Source organism: Filicampus tigris, chromosome 5 (assembly GCF_054856515.1).
Source record: "Filicampus tigris isolate MCC_2025a chromosome 5, RoL_Ftig_1.0, whole genome shotgun sequence".
NCBI classification, from domain to species: Eukaryota; Metazoa; Chordata; class Actinopteri; order Syngnathiformes; family Syngnathidae; genus Filicampus; species Filicampus tigris.
Genome location: NC_141221.1, coordinates 19,466,048 through 19,489,262, shown reverse-complemented (window position 1 = coordinate 19,489,262; position 23,215 = coordinate 19,466,048). Strand labels below are relative to the sequence as shown.

At 40.4% G+C, this 23,215-nt stretch overlaps 1 protein-coding gene across 1 annotated transcript in view; it reads right to left on the bottom strand.

The window, feature by feature from the left end:
* LOC147147692 (transmembrane protein 132C) overlaps nucleotides 1-17,843 on the bottom strand; it is a 149,491-nt gene extending 131,648 nt beyond the window's left edge. The window contains exon 1 of the mRNA XM_086031703.1: nucleotides 17,167-17,843. Within this exon, the coding sequence (XP_085887829.1) occupies nucleotides 17,167-17,242 (76 nt within the window). The 5' untranslated portion in view covers nucleotides 17,243-17,843. The remainder of the gene's footprint in view (nucleotides 1-17,166) is intronic.
* Nucleotides 17,844-23,215: the final 5,372 nt, after the last annotated feature.

Below are 23,215 nucleotides of genomic sequence, written 5' to 3'. Positions count from 1 at the left end.
GTGTAAAGAAAACAGACCACTATTGGATTGTCTTCACTTTCTGATGGTCATCAAAAGTCAAAATGTTTTATTTTTCCAGATTTTCTGAATGCGGTTTACTGAATAATTACACTCCGTGTGTCTTGACAATCAAAGAAGACCCTTTTTGAAATCAAGAATGAGAAAAAGTTCTGTCATCCCACTGAATCACATGTATCATATTTCTCACCATTTTCAATTAATAAGGGCTATTGAATTTGTGACTGTGCGTCAAGAATAATAAATACAAAATTTCCTTCAGGTATCATTTGGGGATGATTTAGGCTTTTGAGTAGCCAAGAATTTCAAGAAAAGAGGAGTGGGGGGAAAAAAATCAATACATGACACATTACGGTATTACTCCTTGCCAGCCTCCATAGAAAAAGAATCATTCAGGCAGATAGAAGTCTGTGGAGTCCGCCTGGCTGATAAGTGCAAGGTATCAAGGGGGAAGGTAACACCATAATAAGAAGTTTTGAAAGGGGAACGTGCTTCCTAATGTTTTGACATGAGCAGAATTAAACGTGCACTTATTGCTCCTACTTAATGTCCAGATTAAATGAGGCCGTGTATGTAAGTGTGTGTGTGTGGGGGTGTGCGTGTGTGTGTAGATGTTGGCAGGCTGCAAAGGGAACTGGAGGGGGTGTTTGTTGCCGTGCCTCTAATGGATAGCCACATTTAAGATGCTAAGAGCTAATAAAGAGTAATGGGCTTTTGCCTTCTCTTGGGGGAAGAGCTATTTTGAGTTCATGAGAGAAAGCATCATCTCGGGGATTAAAGAGTATCGACCGATGAAGGGTAAATACTGCAACACTGAGCCACTGGCCTATTTGGGGGAAACTGGATGAAAAAAGAGGAACCGAGAAATTGCTTCACTGTTATTGTCTGCTCCGGTCAGTGGGGGTGTCATTAAGGGTTTTCTGAGAAGGACCTCCAGGTGCTGTGATATGTCTGGAACAGTGTTATCACAACAGTGGACGGCAGAGTTGGAGGCAAAAGCCCAGAGCATCCTGAGAACAACACATCCTTTGAGCCATCCTGTGTACTTGGCTGCGGTCCAAAGGGGCTGAAAGTATTTGGCTTGCATGGTTGAGACAAGCAAATATCTGTGAACCAATCAGTATTCCTGGTGCTAGACCAGACACTAAAACATAAACTCTGCCCCGGAATTAATCTCTATGTTTCCCCTCACACAGGCTTTGATTGCAGAACGATATTGTAAATCAGGATGAAAAAAGCAGCATTTATAAGACGGCGTTAGCTGACCTCTTTGTGAGTGCACTTTAATGATCAGTGCGCTGTGCGAGGAAAGCATGAGGACACAAATCCCGTTCACTTAAATTCAAGAATGTACTGGAATTATTTAGTAAATGGGATTATAGGGGTGGATTACATCACTTTAGGTCAGTGTGACACTTAAAAACATACATACATTTTGGTGGAATTTTGTATGATGTTGTGTATTGTCTGTTTTATAAGAATCAACACAGTAGTTTGACAGCGTGTGGGAAATTTTGTTGAAATTGCTCCAAATCAAGACATTCGATTTAAGCAAACAAACCCAAACAGACTATTTGTTACTGGTGATGACTATTTAGGTTTGTGAAAGAAATTGTGAAATGCTGTTCTCTACAAAATTATCAATAAAATGAATTAAACTGGATGATTTCAACTTTGCTCACAAGTAACTACTTTTACTTTCACCGTGTTAAAGCCCAAACTACAAAAGGATTCCATTTTACTCAGTGGTAGCTGTAAAACCTGCTGCTATAAAAGTTAATTAAACCACTTTCTATGGTCAGAATAAAGAGATGATTTGCCAACAAATGATTTTATTTATAATGAGGTTTAGTAAAAGTGAAAGACAAATAATTTTTGAGATTGTTGCATCCAAGGCAACAAACAGCCTCAATAAATGTTGGCCAATGTTATGATCACACATACAGCAGGCTGATTTTTATTGAGGCCGAATGCCCGCAAAAATCCATGCTTGCCTGATTGCTTGCCCGCTGCCAGTCGCCGTCTGCCTCCTGAAAGTTGACACGAGTTTAGCGTAGCTAAGTGTCAGAAATGTAACCAGTCGTGGTACGTGTGTGCATTCATGCTCTTGTCCGCTTCAGCCAGTGTAAGTGGAGAAGTGATCGCCATGGTGTTATTGATTTTGGGAGGTCATTGTAGTACTGACAAATTTTAAAAAATGGCTGGACTAAGCATGGCCAGAAGTGGATTTTAGTCAGGCCCATTAATCGGCCCTCATGCATTTGACGTGGTCGCGAGGCTGCCAAATTTCATCTCAGCCTACTCAGTGAAAGGCTTCTTTTTAGGCTTCTTTCTACTCCCGCGTCGGCGCAAGAGACAACTGCCGCATTGATTCACGTGACCGACGCATTTTGCTGTTGGCGGCAGGTCTGCAACACATGCCACGCACACATCAGGAATTGTTGCTGCTCTGATCGGTCCATTATGTCACATGTTGCGATGGCATACAATTTCCCACACGGAGAGGAGAGAGCGGATGCAGCACGCAGCTCGTTGCTGCTGCAAAAGCAAACTAGTTTGGCAATAAAATTAAATGCATAGTCTAGTCATCTCGGTCCCTTTATGGTTGTAGCAGGTACGATATCCATTGTTGTAGGTGTCTTTTTGAAGCGACGCCCCCCGATGTGGAACTTAACTCAAAAAAACGTGTATCCGGGAGTATATTAAGCTGCGCCGAGCACTCAAGTATGACGCTGCCACATCAAGGTGGAGTTCATGTACTTCTTCTGGCGTCTTCTACTTCCGGAAATACGCCATAGCAAACCTGCTGTGTATAGTGGTTTGCTGGTATGCTCTTATTTTGAAGGCCGTGAACGAAGGGAAGTGTGGAAAATAAATGACTTGTTGAATGCGACTTCTGGCCGTCTGTTGCACCCAAATAATTATATAATAGGACAAAACCAACCCCGGGGCTCTCAATGGAAGTAAGCACACGCAGTTGGGTAAGTAGTAAAGTACTAGTGGCGCATTTTGAAGCGTGTCCACAGCGGGTTCGAATAGTAAATTAGCCAGCTAGTGATCCTTAAAAAGCTTCTGCCGTTAGCATCTCTCCCGCAGCGGCGTCAATCATGGACACTTTTTTTCAGGGGGGGCCGGAGGCCAGAACGGGGCGGGGGGCGACAATGTTTATGAATAAGGGCAGGGGGTCACGGCCGGAAGGGTACCCCGGTAAAGGGTGAAGGGTTGCGGCCGGACCGGCAAAAAAGGGTCAAATGCCCAGCTCTGCTTAGCAGTTATGACCATTCAGACATACAAACAAACTGCTGTGTTAGCTCAAACAGCATTCCCAACACTTGCACAAGTCCAACTCAGACAACTACATACCACTCCACGCCATCCAATGACCGCGGTGTCATTTGATAGCATGGTAACGTATTTGTGTTCTAGCTGTTTGCAACATTTCTGTTTGCAACATTTCTTGGTGTTTTGAGTTTTTGTGAGAAAATTCTAAAATCCTTGTCCTAAGCCACTATGTGTGTGTGAGTACGTCGAAAGTGGGCAGTAATGTGGCGAAGATGCAAACAGACTTCTGAAACTACTTTGTCAGTAGGGTAGTATCTGTATACTATATATACTATACGCCACCAAATAAAGAAAAAATATCAAATCAAAACAACAGACACATACACACGCACAGCGTGCTGATCGGTGATATGAAAATAATATGGGGCAAACGCATTGTGTCTGTGGGACTGAAAGGTATACAACACTGTTTCTTTTTTTCTTTTTTTGGCTGTGTGTCAAGAGTGCGGCACCCGCATTTGACGTGATACCGGTTAAGTCCGTTCCCGACGCCGTTTGGCTGACTCGGACCGACTGGGACCACGTGGGTCGGCTAAATATGTAGACGGGAACTTTGTGACGGTTAGGCGATGTCCAGCTCTGTGTAAACCTTCCGTGAGCTCAGTGTGCTCTTGTATTGTCTATTTGGTGTGCACTCAGTGTTTGGTATTCACACAGAATAATGTCACAGCAAAGTCTTTGACAGCAGATATTAACTTTCCAAAAATAAGTATTCTAGTTCTATTGGCAAAAGATCCAAAGATACTAAAGCAAAGGGAGATAAGTGCTTCTTAGTGAGATTGAATCAAGAGAGAAAAGTGGAGAGCTTTCACTCACTAGTGACGAATTAAAAACATCTCCAGTCCGCAATGCGGGACACACATTTTTCCACAGGCTTCCCCCATCCAGCTGCCAAGATGAACTTTCATTGTGTGATTGACAGTAGCTTACTATCCAGCTTAAGTTGTCAGTAGCAATCCAAGAGGACAAAAGGATTCTTCCTCAGCAAAGATCAGAAAAGCTTTTTAATGTGTTAGGGGAAAAAAAACTCCCATGGAAATGGAAGATGATGCTCATTTCATGGATGCTGTGTATGCTACTCTGCAGAAACAATAGAAATCCCCCTCTGTGAGTTATTCTCAGCAGGCCTAACTAAGATTTTTCCAGGAAAACTAATGTGAGATTGAAAAACAAGCAGAGAGGGAGAATGCATTAACGATACTATGATGCATCCTAATGAATCTCTTGCTGTGAAAATAAGACATAGTGGTGAAATCTACCCATATTAAATTCTCCATATTCGCTAATACACCTAACTTACTCATATCATGGAGATAAAGCACTTCAGGCTGATAAGTTTTCTTTTAAAAGTACACACGGAGAACAAATCCACAACCACATCACTCATTGCTCTATTACAGGGGTCACCAACTCCGGTCCTCGAGGGTACCTGTCCTGCAGTTTTTCCACCTCTCCCTGCTGCAACACACCTGTTAAAATGATCAGGATTGTTATCAGACTTCTCAAGAGCTTGCTGATGAGCTGATCATTTTAACAGGTGTGTTGCAGCAGGGAGAGATGGAAAACCTGCAGGACAGGTACCCTCGAGGACCGCAGTTGGTGACCCCTGCTCTATTATATGCAAATCCACAGCTGAAACCAAGACATGGGAATATATATTTCAGAGGAAAAACAATTCAGGTCCATGTGCTGTGCAGTAATCTAGTTTTATTTCTAACAAGCACAAACCGTTAGCCTTCTGAGATATGTCACCACATATTGCACACTCTCTATCATTTCTTTGCTTTGGGAAACAGTAAATATTATGGTGTGACAGCAAGTTATCGTCTATCTCTTATCATCCTTTTATTGCACCAGTGGAGTCATTCAGCTCACGTTAACGTACTTCCTGGTGTAAAATATGTCTGTCTGTATAGCTTTTCCACAGCTTCTTTCAAAAATTAGTCAGTGGACTGTAAAATGTGCTATCAAAAATGAAAAATGTTGCCAAAAACCTTTTTGCCTACAGTGTGCACAGTAAGATTCCAATCTCTTTTTAACAATTACTGGGACAGCAGTTGGAAAACGTAGCATCCTCCAAGAATACTTCCTTGGTACTATCATTATTTTATTGACTTGCGCTTTTTCATTGAATACATCCACCAAAAATTTGATACCTACACTTCACATTGCAGGCATCTAAGAGTGTATTGTGTTATACAGCCATGAGCTCATCGAAAGAAGTTAAATGACATACACCCATTTACAGAATGACAAGCAAGTGGAAATTGTTGCTGCAGTAAATAAAGAAAAATCAGACGCATTTATCTAAATTAACGTCTTAAGATGTGAAAATGCAGATCCAATAAATCCTTTTGGTTCATGTTGCTTAATACTAACAAACCACAGCTGTGCTGAGACAAAAATGGCTCAAGCCCCACATCTGTCTGTGGGTTTTGTGAGGGTTCCTTTTAGTCACAAAGGGTTGAAATGAAAACTAGTAAATAACTAAAATGACTGACTAAAAGGGAAAGTGCATGTGGTTTGGTTAAAAAAAATGTAATCCTATTTATTTTTTATTTGAACCTGGGTTAGTCATTTTTAAACTATATTAAGAAAGGATGCAAAAATACCTATTTATACCTATTTAGAAATTATTTGTATTTTTTAATTTTCAGTTCTGCAAGAATCAGCTGGTAAAAGGGGGAAAAAAAAGAACATGTTTTAAAGGTGCCATCATTAATGTAAATTAAAAAAAAAACTAAACAGATTGGGTCCATACAGTATCAACAAAATGTACTTCTCAACATTTTACAATTTGGAGAATGACTATAGTAAAACAAAATCATGTGTCCATTCATGTGTTGTGTATCATGTGATCTCTTACCAAGTAACTGATGGAATGCCACTATTAAATACACTCCGATTCATAATTACAGTACAGACAAAAACGTTTTGCAGCTTTCCCTGTTTTTCAGATTGATGAAACTGATGTTTTCTTTTAGGGCTGCTCGATTAAGCGATTTCGAACCGTAACCAAATTTTCTGGATAAAACGATGTTCAAAACGTTCAAATCGGCACGTTCGATTTTGTTATTTTTGGTGTATCTAAGTGTAGCCCATTGGTACTTTCTGTATTGTGTTCGGCGGCACGGTAGACGACTGGTTAGCACGGCCGCCTCACAGTTCAGAGGTCGTGGGTTCGATCCCGGCTCCGGCCTCCCTGTGTGGAGTTTGCATGTTCTCCCCGTGCCTGCGTGGGTTTTCTCAGGGTACTCCGGTTTCCACCCACTTTCCAAAAACATGCATGGTAAGTTGATTGGACTTTCTAAATTGCCCCTAAGTGTGGTTACTTCCGTGTTTGTCATGCGGTCACGTGAGTAGCGCGTTCAATCCAATTGCTGAAATGCGTAAGCGATTGTCCACTGGCCGAGGAGAAAGTGACACATATGGGGGCTTGTTTGCTGCAGGAGCTGATTATCTGAGCCGACTGCCGAGTGAGTGAGGAAGTGAAGTGGAGCGTATGCTCAACTGACGGAATTTGCCAGGTCGATGGTGAGCTAGGAGCCCATTGAAACTTGAAAATTGCCTGGAATAGAACTGAACCATTCTGAATCATCCGTTCTCTGGTCGGGCTGGTAGGAGGCTGCATTTTAGCCAGCTGATCCCTTTCATTGAACTTAAATTTACTGGCATTTTGAGTTCAAAGAAAGAAAAATTAAGTTTAAATAAAAGACATGCAAAATACTTCATTTTTCATTATTTTTTCATTTTTACAAATAAATCGTAATCGTAAAATCGGGTTTGAGAGAAAATAATCGTGATTTTCTTATTAGGCAAAATCGAACAGCCCTATTTTCTTTACTCTAATAACATTTGAATTTGTTGTTTTACTGGCATGGACCTAGCTTTAAGTATACAGTGGATCCCGCATATTCACAGATTGACGTTCGCAAATTCACCTATTATTATTACACAACAATGACTTCGTATAGTGGCAGAAGAGTCAGAAAATTAGCTTTTCATTTCGGTGCAAAAATACTGTCTGGAGTACAGTATGTGTGATATTTATTCTACTGTAGTATGTTGTTAATTGAGACAATGAATGGTTACTGTCAGCCATAAAACATGCAAAAAACAAAACCCAATCAAATTAGTTATCTACTTGATCTCATTTCTGTGGCAGAGGGTGGAAGTTCGGCCTGCACACACACTTCACTCGCTCTGCTCAGTCCCTAACTCGTTCATGCAATCACAAATCTAACATTGTATTGTAGTGTCTCTTTAATTGAGATGGTTACTGTCAGCCGTAAATACGCCAAATAAAAAAATCGAAATAGTTGTAAGCTCAAACAAACGTCCACTCAATCAAACTTGCGTGGCGGCAGGCAGTAAGGAGACGTTCCACATACACACACTTGCTCGCTTTACTCCCAGACCCCAACTCACTCATTATATCACACATTTAACAGCAGCTATGTGGGGCTGCACGATATTGGAAAAATATGCGATATGCGATATGTTTGTTGTCTAATGAAATAATTTCATTTGTTTCATGCAGAAAATAAGCAAGCTCAGTGTATTCTTAGCTAATTCAATTTTAATTATCCTAGATAATGTTCAACTACTGGATGGCAATGCACATTTAAGTTTGCGTTTAACTGGTAAAATTTTGATAAAAGCTGGCAATTCCATAAGAAACTTATTGCATGTCTTTGAGATATGCATATTGCACGAGCCAATATTGCGATATCAATATTTTTTCGATAAATTATGCAGCCCTATAGCTGTGTTAGATTTGTGATTGACAGTCAGCTGAAGAGGCTATATAAGATGGCGGCGCACGGGTCTGCTGCTGCTACTGCTGTGGCCCACATAGTTTCACTAAGGATAGGAGATACCAAGTGATTTTGGATTTGATCCGCTAGCAAGTAATACTGGACCAAATATCGCAATACCGATCCAATATCGATACTGAAAGTGATGTGTTCTTTGGGTTTTTGTCTTTTACAAGAAGCTGTGAACACAACCGCATATGCGCTGCCGCTGTGCTCACACCAGTGGGAGCGCACACATCATCAGTTGAGCCATACTACTTCAAATTATTTTGTTACCTCTTCCATATCATCTTGTCAACAGTGGCGTGCACTCCATGCAGTGCCTAGGAGACGTGGGCCTTCATGGTCGTTCTTCATCCAATCAAATGGGTTTACAAAGTTCTGGTGGGCAAGACAAGAGCCAGCAGTCTGTTTCTGCCAAGGCAGAAACCTCTTTGCCCTTGGCAACACATAGGGAAAATTCTGATTGGATGACAATACAACCTTATAAATTATAGATTAATAAATATATTATAGTATATATAAATTCATTGGCAATATCGATTCCTAAAGAGGAAGTCAACCGAAACATATTTTTATCAAGAATATGTTCTATGCAAGCCCACTTGTTGAAACAAGGCATTCTGATCAATATTGCGTTTGTAGAATAAAAGTTAATGCACTTGTTTTTAGCCATCTCTGGGGGCAGGCATTTTGTCACTTCTGTCGGCTGAAAATAACATCACAACTACTCAAGGCTCAGGTAACGACCAATCACGGCTGACCTGTTTTCTGAAGCTGTGCCCCTTCCCCTTTAAGCTTGAGGATCGATACTTAAGATTGAGCACTCTGGATCGGAATATCGATATTTTGGTATCAATCCGCCCATCCCTAAATTTCACCAAACTAGGACAAAACAAGGCATCAAATCATTGGAAGCTGTGACGACAGCTCAGTGAAACATTGCTAAACCTGTTCGCTGGGCCACCAATTCGTGTTGTCACTGCATGGATCTAGCAGTTCCAGGTCAGTGCACTGCTACAGTAATTTCTCGTCATCATCATAATCAACATCATCATCAGAATTGTTGACACGTATCTACAGGTACTGTACATTGTGTATGTGCATGCTTAGCTGTATGTTGTATTTTTAAGGGTACAGCTTTGTGCAGTGCAATAGTGCCATTGGGAGAAAAACAGCCCTAAAGAATGATGTTACCACCACCCTGCATGACAGTAGGTAAAGTGTTTTTGAGTTTGAAAGCCTCACCTGAACTCCCCTGCTAAAAAAAAAAAAAAAAAAAAAAAAAAGCATAAACCAGCTTGGATTTGTTGTATTTTCAGCAAAACAAAACAACCAAGATTCAAACAGCCGAATCTTCGGTCTGTGGTCCCCCCGCACTACCAACTGAGCCAAGGACCCCTGCAAAACCAACATGCTGTTGTTGCCCTGCTGGTATCTGGATTGCAATCAAAGGTTTAGAAGTTGTTATTGTTGTTTGCGAGGGTGTTCTGGGTTGGATGAATCTTGGACAAACGTGCTGCATTATTTACTTCCACAGATATACACAACGTGACCTTAAGTATTACAAAAGTTGTGATTTTGTGTGGGCGGCACGGTGGTTGACAGGGTAGCATGTGCGCCTCACAGTACCGAGGTTTAGGGTTCCATTCTGAGCTCCGTGTCTGCGTGAGTTTTCTCCGAGTACTCCGGTTTCCTCCCACATTCCAAAAACATGCGTGATAGGTTAATGAAACGCTCTAAATTGCCCCTAGGTGTTAATGTTTGTTTGTCTGTGTGCTCTGTGAGTGGTTGGCAACCAGTTCAGGGTGCACCCCGCCTACTGCCCATAGACAGCTGGGATAGGCTCCAGCATGCTCATGACCCTTGTGAGGTTAAGCATCTTGGATAACGGATGCATGTTTTTGTGACCGACTAGGTTATGAGTAACATAAATCCGGGTTTGTGTTCCTACGGCACACGACGAGGACTTTTGTCATGCATTTATACTCAAATAAAAATCAATGAGCTATACAACACGTTCTGATGGACATCAGTTTTGTGTTTGCACTATGACAAATACTTAGGACACATGTATTACCATGAGGTGAGAGCAAACTATTTTTGAGTAATCTGACACTCTTGACATGGAGTGATACTCAAATGCAGCATTGGTAAAAGTACATTCATTTTTAAGGCTGTAACACTCACAGTCAAGTTACCTTGGTAGCTGACCCATAATAAGTTTCCCCTAATCACAAGATTCATAAACCCAGTTTTAGATATTTCTGGAATATCCCGCATGTCTGCATAGAGCATATTTCCAGGATTTCTGACAGGTCAGATTAAGAAGTTTTTAAATAAACCCCACTGGCTTCCATCAGTGAAAAGACTAGATAAGTACAGCAACTGACAAGCTTAGCAATTTTATATGTCCTTTATCCTTTTCTCTGGTCCCTGTCCTTGGCATGGATATTGCTAAGAGAATCATGCCTACTTAGCACTCTTACCTCTCTGTCAAAGCATTATAGATCATACTTCTGTTAATCCCAGAGAGGAGGCTGTAGAAAATATAATTTGCTAAAAATGTCAAACATGTGGACAGTCTAAGCTAACAAAAACGCTTCAGTTCCTTCACTCTTGCAGGCTAAATTTGCCTTACTAAATAAAATTTGCAATCATGGATAAGGAGCATAAAGAGTAGATTACACCAGTCAGAATATCAGAAGTTGCCACAGCAGCTAATATCTTATTACAAGTTCTTCACCCCACGACACTGCCTGCTTGGAGAATGTACAGAAGCAGCGTGAAAACAGACAGTCGATACGAGTCACAAGCTACTCACTAGGCCAAAGAATCACTTTTGGGTTGCTTTATTCGCGATTATCTTGTGCGAGGGAACAGTTTGCATGTCTTTTGAGGAAACCACATCAAGATCTGCCTTTCTGTCAAATGAGCTACACCAGGACCGTTGAGGCTGATGAGATTATATGTAACGTATGTGTCAAGACTTGTCAGAATGATCTTGTTAGGATGATTCTAAATAGAAAAAAAACAATAAATAATTAAAATAATTATCAAGTGTCTCTGCAAACTAACTATCTACAGTAGGAAATGTCCTAATGGATGTTGAGATGCTGGAATGCTATATATTTTATTTGATAACAGGTCTTCAATGTTAACGTGTAACTGTAAACTGTAAACTACTGTATGTTGTCTTATTGTTATATTTCCTCTTATTTTCGTCTTAAGTACTAATCTTCATTGCTATTTGTGTCATTCCCATTTGGCTTGGTGTGACCATCCACTTTCTGAAAGTGCTTAAGGCCTCTGGAACGGCGGAAGTGAATCAGCATCAGCAGATTTTGGGTCAAAACAAGCAATGACGAGATGCAAGGTCTGCCAACGCAGGTCCCTCCTAGCTTGGATGACATTACTGAGCACCAAATTGCTAGTGAGTCACATTTCAAACGTTGATAATATCATGACTCCATGAATCTAAAGCCCCTTTTCCATTTTAACGGTTCCACACGGGAATGGCCTTGCTTGGTTGCTTTTCCAGTAGACTTTTTTTGGGGCCATACGGTTACAATTAAACCGCTTTTCAGTACCTCCTCCGAGATGGTTCTAAAAGGCAGGCCGACAGGGGACCGTGGCATCACTGTCTCCTGATATTCAAACAGATCTAGTTATGTCTTAAGCAACACTACTTAACCATATTTACAATTTCATTTGTACTAATCAGTAAAACAGTGAAGCTTGTGGTAAATATTTTCACGAGCGCATGCATTGCTCTCCAGGTCCATTCATTTGGATGAGATGTCTCCAGCCACAGCCCAAGAGCCTTGACGCTCCCACGGTTCGATGGTTGTGGCTCCCGCCTCGGGGTTGCGGCTTTGGCTGGCTACCGGAGAGCTTCCGACGCTGGAGAGTGAGGACGGCGAGCTGCTGACTTGGAAAGGTGGCCAATTCAATAAGACTTAGCTTTCCATTCAGTATAAATTAGTGCTGGCGAAGAGCTTTGTATACCCCTCGTGAAATCACTATCACACTATTTCATCCATGGTACATATGAAATGTGGTTTGTTGTAAAACACAATATTGGACTGGGAGCGAAATACTCAATGTTTGGTTTTGAAAAAGGAAGCTCATTAGATATGAGCGTGCCAGACTAATTTGTATTATTGGTTATAGTCCGAGGTGGCTATTACCATCACACGAATAAGTCACTAGTGAATCTCTAAAGGCTATTTGGGGTCACACATACAATACACATGCATTTCAATTACACCATGTACCAATGTGCCATTCAAAATGCAAACGTACTGTATTTTAGACCACGGATGGGCAACTAAAATCATAGAGGCCAAAATCAAGTGCTACTGAGGGTCCACATAGGACCGCACACACTTCCTAAGATGTATGACAAAAATATCATTTTGAGTATGGAAAACATATGTGCCTATGCTGTTTTTTAACCAATGTACATCACAGTATCTTAATATATTTCTTCCTCAATGCATGTATAAAAGATCCAGCCGGCTTTTTGCAGAATCGTATTTACGTCCTCATATAAAAGCCTGTGAGGGGAAATACACTCTCTTTGGTATAATGGTTGATTTGTTTTACTTGGTTAGTTAGCCAGATAGCTAGGATCAAGATATTTGCTTAAAACAAACAAACAAACAAAAAAAATGACTGTATGTAAATAAGATACCATATGACAATAAAAGCTTGCAGATATAAATTACAGGATCCACTGCATCATAACTTAACACTGTAAAGAAATTATATTTATTACTAAAGGCAAATGCATGAATGAGACAAAAAGAAGCTAAAAGAAAGCAAAAACATAGGGAGTATTTTTTAAATTACATTTATCTTCAGCATTGATGTTATTAGATGCATCAAACAAAGGCGAATTATAAAATCAATCCAATCTAACACGTTTTAAAGTTATGCAACTTGATGTTTATTACATAATGGACATGCAGTAAAGAAAAGACAAAAATAAACTAAAAGAAAGCATAAACATGAGTCAATAATAAAATGCTTATTTGGACTTTCTTCAGTATTAATGTTAATTAATGTTATTAGCAGCATCAGACAAATACAAATTATAAACAAAATCTAGCCGAGTTAACGCTTTTTAAAGTAATGGAACTTGATTTTCATTATCAAATGCACATGCAGTCAACAAAAAAAGATACAAAGAAATTAAAAGAAAGCTATACTAGAAAGTATACTAGAAAGCATCCCGTCATTTCAGTTAACATCTAGTTTGCACCGTAACTGTAAAGGAACTCAACTAATTGAAGATGCCGCCTGCTCAATATTTAAGATGGTTGGTTATACATTGTGCAAACTACACAAGGCTAAAGAAAGCCAAAAGTACGATGGACCAGAGGAAATAATCCCCCTTGTCAGATTTTTAAATTTAGGACAGATGACCGATGTCTGTCCGACAGACATTTCAAAGCCCCGATCATTACAGTTACGATCACATTAACTTGGTTTAGGCAACTCACCATGGGCTACATAATGTAGGTTGGGTATCACTAGGGTTGCCAACCATCCCTTGTAAAACGGAATCGGAAATGTAAGTACCGTATTGAGCTGTAAAGGGACGCACTTTGTTCCGTAATATCATGACAGTCAAAAATAGTCCGTAAAATGTCGATGGATTTAATGAACAACAGTTCCCAGTCCTAAGACATCCCTCCGCTGTGACCAATGAGCTGACAGCACATTCATACAGGAGTATGACGATACAGATTCCGCTTATCTTATTGGTCGAGGTACTGTTGTACTATTTTTCTCTTTCATAAAGATTAAGTGGATATATGTATGAAACAAATGTTCTGCTGAACTGATCAAAGATGAGCTCATTGTGAGCCTCAACTATGACATGTCTTGCTCAGAGTTTTATTCTGCAGTAGTCAAAGACAAGCCTCTCCTCGGTGCAGCAAGATCGCAGAAGAAATATAAATGGAAAAAATAGGCTCTCTCCACATAATGCGGCATTAAGCTGTTCATAAGCTACGACTGTTCTACTTATTATTTATTGTTTTATATTAATTTATACAGTTTTAAGCAGGAAGGGTTTCTGTTTGAGAGCTACTTATTTTGATAAGAATTTTTTTTGTTTGTATTAAAATGCATTTCTGGCTAATAACTTTTTCATGTGTTCATCCATCCATCCATCCATGGAACCCTCTGCACAGTTAGGTGGATGTGCCAACCAGTTTACCACCGTGTCGCCAACTCATGTTTAAATAGTTAGACAATTGTTTCACCCGCAAAAAAAAAAAAAAGTCATGCGAGGAATGTTGAAAGCAGTCAAGTTGGCCGTCTCTGCAGATGAAGTGTCCCTTATTTATTTTTCAGGGAGTTGGCAACTCTAGGTACCACACCAGCAAAAAAAGCTTGTAATTTGCTTATTAATAAAATAATTGAAGTTAATGTATGAGAATGTCAATAAAATATTTGTGTGCTGTGAAGGGAAGTGGAATGTTCTAGCAATCTGATTTTTAAGCACAGTCTTTGTACTGCCTTTTCTCATACCATGCCAAGTTGAATCCAACTGAGAAGCCATGGACAGATTTATTGGGACGACCTCTTCTAAGACACATCTAGTCACTGATGAGAGTGCACACAACACTGCATAAGCATGTTTCATTATTTCAATGACCCTCATTCCTCTCTAAAAAAAACACATCATAAGATACATTAGTAACCACAACACACAGTGATTTACCTGATTTCCTCCCCCTTATGATTAATTCATTCATTGAGTTCATGGTCGTAATGACGACCCAATTACCATAGGCCAAATGGATTTAGTGGAAATAGTATGGGACTTTATAATGATGACATATGAATTTAAGAAGGGGAGGGAACTCATTGGACTCAATGAATAGAGAGCAACAATGCAGGCTTCCCACTTCCACGGATAGGGATAATGACAGTACAAGAAATTGAGCTAAGTGTCCACCTACTCAATGTGCTTCACAAAATCATTAAGTCAAAGTGTGCAGATTGACATTTAATCGTGAAGCAATTGTGAAGGCCCGTAATGGTGGGTGTCGATGGCTCATCCATAAAGATCTGGTTTGGGAAATGGAAGATAAAAGACATAAATATTCCCCTTGGACACAAAAACAGACTCTTACGAACTAAGGAATGTGCAGGCTGGACTGGTTGCTGGAGGGATGCTCAGTTTACAACTGATACATGTAATAAAAATAACCAGTCCATTGATATCAGAGGAAAACTCATTTGTGAATAGTTATGGATTGTCCTCAGTCAGCAATGTGTAAAAAGTGTTTTCGCTGACTTGGTCCCAAAAAAAAAATAAAAACAGACATAATTGTCAACTATTTCATCATCGATCATATTTAATTTTATTTTCTCAATTGAATTTGGGGTTGTTCCATCGATGAAGTACAGGACCACTGAGGTGGTTTTTACGAGGACTACGGGTAAGCATCTTCCATGGAGAGAGTCCCTGCGGCTATATAAACTGCTGGTGTCTTCTGAAAAATCCTGAAGGATAAGCCATATCCAGATGTGCAAGGGCCGACAGCATGGGATGTGCCCAAAGTACTTAAAGATGTCGAATGACGGATATCCTTTCTTGATCCTTTTTTGGATCTTGTTAAGCTTATGGATAAGACGAAGTGACACAAGATTGGATATTACTCTGAGGGATACCACCACGTCTACTCACTGGAACATTCTCCTATTAAATCAAAGAGAGGACCTTTTTTTTTAATCTACCAATGTTTTGGAGAAAAGAAAGGGACAATCATAATTTTATTGTGCAATGTTTTCTCATTCACTGTGCCATTTTTCAAACAAACTGTCAAAATCGTACTGGAATAACAGAGAACTGCCCTTCCTAATTGTGGCTTGATGCTGTGCAGGTATTTTTCTCAAATGGATTCGATGCTCTATCTCCCGGGACAATGTATCAATTTTCATCACTATCTAGTGAGAAGTGTTGTCCTGCAGCGTTATGGCACGCCATGTCAATTAGGATCATACTACATTGCTACTGAGAAGGCCTTGAACTATGGCAAACATCATTAATACGCACTGAGTCAGTCCCCATCATACTAGAGCTGTCAAATCAGAGTCTTCAACTGTGAAGACTGAAGCATTCTCAAGGTGGATAAAGACATTTGACATGTCAGCTGCAGTTAGATTATTTAGCATTGGCCGGATCTAAATTTGAAAGTAAGAACTGAACTTTGTTTTGGCTATCAAAGTAAATAAGTGTGAAAGCATTTGCACATGTGAATCAGCGGATCATTCAGTTAGGAGTTAGCAGTTAGAATCAATTTGCTGGAAACAAATATGCAGTAATGGGAGTTAACATTTAAAAAAAAAAAAAAAGGTCACAATTTTGAAGAAAGCATATGTTCCAATTAATTGTGGGATTAAACTCTTTTCACAGATGGCAGGGCTTGATTTACTCTTAGATCTGCTTCAGGTTTCAGCCTGTCTAAAATTGCTCCCACCTTTGGTGCACCAATTGATTCATTCAATGGTCATGAAACTGAAATTTGCATAGTCAGCAAGAACCTCACTGGGACAAACTCCAACATCAATATTTTTTTTTCCTCCTTCACTGATGCTTAATTTAAGTTGAAGGTCTGTTAACCCTCAACATCTCTGTATCATTTTCCAAGAAAATGTGTACAGTTCAGAAATCACTGTAGATGCACTAAAGCCTAAAAATTGTCTAAATATCAGAAGCACAGTTAAATTGAAATATTCGTGAGACAAATGTTTTGTACAATAGTTCCACAGCTTTTTGTGGGCAGACAGGTGCAAATCGGATGGGATGCTGCACTGTAGGCCACCTAATTGGGGCGAATCTGCATGGGTAGAATGTCACAATCACTACCATTCGCCCCTTGTTTCTTTGACAAATTTAATAAGTCATATGTGGAAAGTGTATAACTAAAGACAGTGGGGGTAAAATAAAGATTGAAATTGTCCTTACCTCTCAAAAGTGACACCACAGACAGCGGCACAAGGATATGCAACATGTTTCTTGGAGTGATGTGAGGGGAACTCATCCCACAACAAAATCAAGGCAAAAGTTCTTAATTTTAAAGGGAAAAGTGCAATTGCTGCATCTTTCTTTTAAAGGGAAAAAAAGAAAAGATGCTGCAAACCTGTTCCAGTTACGCACAAATGCTAAACAAAACAGTTCTAAAATAAACCTTTATATAAGGTGACTTTGTTGGAGAGAACTTTGGGCCTCTTTCAATCATGTCGAAAAAATAAAATGGATTAAATATTGTCTTGGAATCTTAGCTCACGGTGACGTGTCCCAAAGAAGCAAAAGGTGAGAAATGTGTAGAATGGCGTCTCCTCAGAGCATCACTTCGTCTTCGGCGTGGTAAAAGCTTCCTGAAGGCTGCCGGAAAAAAAACAATTCCCCCCCCAAAAAAGAACAGTTCAAGTCCTAACACCACACATCACACCGCTCCCATGAAAGCTTCCAAGTCCGAATGAGAACTCCAGCTGCTCCCTCTGTACGCGACGCAAAGATGAATTCAGCTGCTGCTTCCAACCCACTTTGGCATCAGGTGCCTCAAATATTCTACGAAAGTCCGACTTCAATACAACGTCGTGCGTGTGCAGCGTGCGTGTGTAGGCAGGTTATTGGCTCCAGCCACCAACACACGTCGGGAAAAGAGAAAGAAGGAAGCCAATAGCGGCGATAGTAAGTTGTACTGACACACAGCAGGGGGGCGAGCTCTCCGCAAAACAAATACAAATATGCACGCGCGCGCGCGCGCACGCACACACACGCACGCACGCACACCCACTCACACACGCACACATTAGGTCTTCCATACAATAATGACGTACTCGCGCATCGCATTGAATTCAAATACAGTGTTGGACACAGAAATGTCTCCTGTAGTAATTTAATCATGTTGACCCATTTGTGATGTTGTACGATGACCCTTTGTCTCTTTGAAGAGGAAATTGCAAACTTGTCCCGCCAAGGGGATGAACGTGCACTTCTTGGAGGGTACTAGCGACCCCTTGTGCTGTGACTACTCAACTGACAATCTAAGTGGCGTTCAGGCGTTATGGCTGATAACATCGTGCTTATCATTACAAAGAGGTGATGAAGTCAACAGATTAGACCTCTGTGAAAGAGAGAAAGTCACAGCTTGCAATACACGCTGGTTTACTTGAAAGATCAGTATTCAATTTAGTAATCATAATGCATAGGATTAAATGTTCTATTGTAGCCCCGGCCCAAACATTTTTTATCACAAAATCTAGCAATAATTGTTTTCATTTGGAATCTTGTGAAAAAGCCAACTCAGTGGCCTCTAAAGTGAGCAGTGGTGAAATCCACATAGCGACTTTGTGGGAATATTATAATCTTTTAACAGTGTACCGAATTGTTGTTTTGATGCGAAAAGGATAATGGAAGATGACAAAAGCAGTCATAACAGAAATATCAGATTAGATGAGTCACCAACAGCCAACTCATTCATTTATGCTTTTTCCAATTACTGAGTCTATTTTCTATTTTTTATCTGGTCTTTCTCCTGCAATATGAACTGTGAGACTGCTCAGAAGACTACTGATCATTTAAGATTTAGAATTATAAGGGGTGCAATGTACACAGTATTATAGAAATCCAGTCATCGTCATTGCACTTAATACCTAAGTGAGCATAAGCAATATAGACGATGGATGGATGGATGGATGGATGGATGGATGGATGGATGGATGGATGGATGGATGGATGGATGGATGGATGGATGCTAGTACTTCTTATAAATTACAACTATATGAGATCAGACTCACAGAGCCTCTTCTTCCGACCTTACTTTTAACACATGTGTTTGGTGAGTTTTCATTAGTTTCAGGAAAAACAGGCATTTGCTTCTGCCAAGATGTGTGCAATTTGATGCTGGAAACATTCTGCAAAAAGCATTAGAAGTGGGGGTGGCATAAAGTGTTGATGGAGAAGAGTCCCCTTGCTCATTTTAATGGTGAGCTGGTGGGCCAATCCAAAAGTCGTTTTTTCTGACACTCGAATAAATCCCTTGAAACCCAGGCCATACTGAGGTCCACTGAACAGCTGGAAAGCAAATAGAGGAACATGCAGTGCCCTAGTGGCTTAGGTTACATCTTCTGTAACTGCAAGTCATTAAAAAAAATGTCTGAACTCCTTGAGGCTCTCCATATGGAAATTACATTTTGCAGGCCAAATTACTGAGGTGTTGGCTGCTGTAAAAACACACACAACATCCATCACCTGTCCGAGAAGGACCCAGACAAAGCATGTATGCTCTTCGAGAGGTGCAACATGAAAGTATGACATCAAGTAGATTGTGTGTGAGTAGACGTGGCATTTAGATCGGAAGGCTGACTGAAGACTTTGATGTTCGGAAACAGCTCTGAAGTCTGTGATGACTTAGAAGCTCTCTTGCCTTGGACCTCGACCCAAAGAATGAAATGCCATTCAGGTAAGAATGCACAAAAATACCTTTACGTCCTTACTTTAGCGCATGTTTCTTTTTTGGTAAAATTTCTAATGATTACATATGTTTTGATTTGTTGAAAATATGCTGCTTGAGGAGGTTTTAAATGACCTCTATAGGGAAGCAGAATCACAGATTTTAGAAGTGCATGGGGCCGGTGGCACTGTCACCAAACATGTTAAATTTGGTGCTTGGAATGGAGAGCAGGCAAGCCAGCATCAGATGAGCACAGCATCAGTGAAAGGGTGTCGGATAGAGGAGGTTGGTATGGTGCTAAGCCTAGGTGTGGAGGGATTTACAGTATAGGCTGAGAACTTTGAAGACTGAGGCGTATGAGGGAAGAGGTGATGAGCTGCCAGGACTTTGAGCGAGTGATAACTCTGGCAGCGGAGTTTTGGACCTACTGGAGCCACTCCAGGACCTTGCAAAAGCCCGAGAGAAGTGATCAGTAAGTGATGGGTGGAGTCAGAAAAAATATTTCAGATGAAAGAAGTCTGACTTGGTGATGAATATGATGTGGGGTGGGAATGACTGATGGAATCCACAATAATCCCCAGTTTGCAGGCTTTAAAAAAAGGAAAACAGTGGCAGATATTGCATCTGAATTTAGCCTTTTTAGGCTTACTTGAAGGGAAAATCCAAAACCATGAGGATAAATACAAGTCGAATCAATGAGACTTGATGCTACTCCTCTTGAAATAGAGTCCTTCATTTTTACATACTTGGGCAACATCTTTGACAAACAGGGAGAGAAGGAGGCAGATGTCAAGGCAAGATTTCCAAGGCATGTTTTGTGAAATTCAGGAGAACGGTGCATTGCGCAGCCATCAATGTTAATGGGGGTCTCCCCAAACTTCCCGAGCAGTGCATTGTAGTTGTTCACATACAGCGGCTGATATAAGTATTTAACATGTAACCATTTTTATCACTAAATATACTTCCGAAGGTGCTATTGACATGAATGAAATCGTGAATGACGTCGCTGCGGGAGGGACGCTAACGGCAGAGGCTTTTTAAGGATCATTAGCTGGCTAATTTACTATTCAAACCCGCTGTGGACACGCTTCAAACACGCTTCAAAATGCGCCACAATACTTTACTAGTTACCCAACTACGTGTTCTTACTTCCATTGCGAGCCCGGTGTTGGTTTTGTCGTATTGTATAATTATTTGGGTTCAACAGACGGCCAGAAGTCGCAGTCAACAAGTTACCCCACTTCCCCTCCTTCCCGGCCTTCAAAATAAAAGCATACCAGCAAACCACTATACACAGAAGGTTTGCTATGGCGTATTTCCGGAAGTAAGGAACGCCAGAAGTAGTGCATGAACTCCACTTTGATGTGGCAGTGTCATCCTTGAGTCGGTGCTGCGCGCAGCCTAGCGTAATGTTTGTTTTTGTGTGTTTGTGCTATACCACGATCCCTATAACAGCAGTTGTCGCTCGCGCCGACGCGGGAGTAGAAAGAAGCCTAAAAAGAAGCCTTTGACTGAGTAGGCTGAGATTAAATTTGGCCGGCTCGCGGCCACGTCACGCGCATGAGGGCCGATTAGTGGGCCGGACTAAAATCCACTTCCGGCCATGCTTAGTCCAGCCATTTCTTAAATTTCATCGGCCAACGCCCCCACATTAGGCATCCGGCCAGGCCAGAGGGTCCGACCGGTCCGGCCCAGGGACGGACTGCCCAGCTCTGAAAATAACATACCAACAGTGACATTCGGCTTGGGAACATGATTGTGTGGGGCTGTTTTTCAGCAAATGGTACAGGTAAATATCACATTATTGAAGGAAAGATTAATGGGCAAATGTGCCGAGACATTATTGACAAAAGACTGCTGCCATCTATGAGGATGATGCAAATGAAATGAGGGTGGAAATTCCAGCAGGATAATGATCCAAAGCATTCTGCCAAGGAAACTTTCAATTGATTTCAAAGAAAAAAAAATAAAAAGCTGTTCTAATGGCCCAACCAATCACCTGACTTGAATCCAATTGAAAATCTGTGGAAAGAACTGAAACTCAAGCTCCATAAAAGAACCCTACAGAGGCTTCAAGATTTGAAGATTGTTTGTTTGGAGGAATGGGCCTAAATCACACCAGAGCAATGCATGCGTCTAGTTTCTTCTCACACGAGGCGTCTTGAAGCTGTCATTGTAAAAAAAGGCTTTTGTACAAACTATTAAATAAATGTTATGTGTATTATTTCACATTATTACACACAACTTAATTTCTGATCATATTTGTTCTGCTATCTTTGGATTTATGAATTACTTGGGTTGTTTCCAACATCTGCTGAAAATTGCATGTCAATAGCACCTGGTGGTGAATGGCTACTGATACAGAGTACCCATTTTAATGTGTATGTATATATATATATATATATATATATATATATATATATATATATATATATATATATATATATATATATATATATATATATATATATACACATATATATATATATATATATATATATATATATATATACACACATATATATATATATATATATATATATATATATATATATATATATATATATATATATATATATATATATATATATATATATATATATATATATATATACACATATATATATATATATATATCCATACCGCTTATCCTCACAAGCGTCGCGGCCGTGCTGGAGCCTAACCCAGCTGTCTTCGGGCAGTAGGCGGGGGACAACCCCAATTGGTTGCCAGCCAATTGCAGGGCACACAGAGACAAACAATCACATCAATTTATTCCATTTTGTGATTTTATAACAGGGAAGGTTTTTTGCTTTATAGCAAATTGAATTGTAACTTGCTCTCTGTTAAAGCTAAATTAAAAAACAAAAAAGCAAATTGCCCCTAGGTGTGATTGTGAGTGCGGATGTTTGTCTCTGTGTGCCCTGCAATTGGCTGGCAACCAATTCAGGGTGTCCCCCGCCCACTGCCCAAAGACAGCTGGGATAGGCTCCAGCACGCCCGCGACCCTTGTGAGGAGAAGCGGTATAGATAATGGATGGATGGATATATACATACATAAATATATGATATTATTTGAATGTATGTCTAGATAGAACACGATACTGCATCACATATTTAGATGTATGAACAAAACACTGCATAAGGTTAATTGAAGATTCCTTTTTGCAGTTGCTGTATCTCACCCTATGACTTTCAGTAATCCCCCGGGCCATACACTCCTCCTGTTCTTTGTATTGAGTCTAATGAATCATTCCATAAGTCTTTTGGGGAGGTATCCTTCATCCATGACCTTAACCAGCCAGAGTAGCTTTTCCTCATGTCAGCTGGGGACAGGAGGCCCAGATTCATCACAACCTTTTATTCTCCTCTCTTGGACTATCTGATCTATGATAGCATTAATAATAACTGCTGTGGAATACCCTGTCGCCCTCTGTGCCTTGCCCACCTCGAGGCTTGTGCAGATCTCCACCAGCCATTCGTAGGCCATTAAAACTGTATTTACTTATCAGCCTCTGTGGGTCTGTCACTTCATTTTCAAGCCTGATGCCCAGA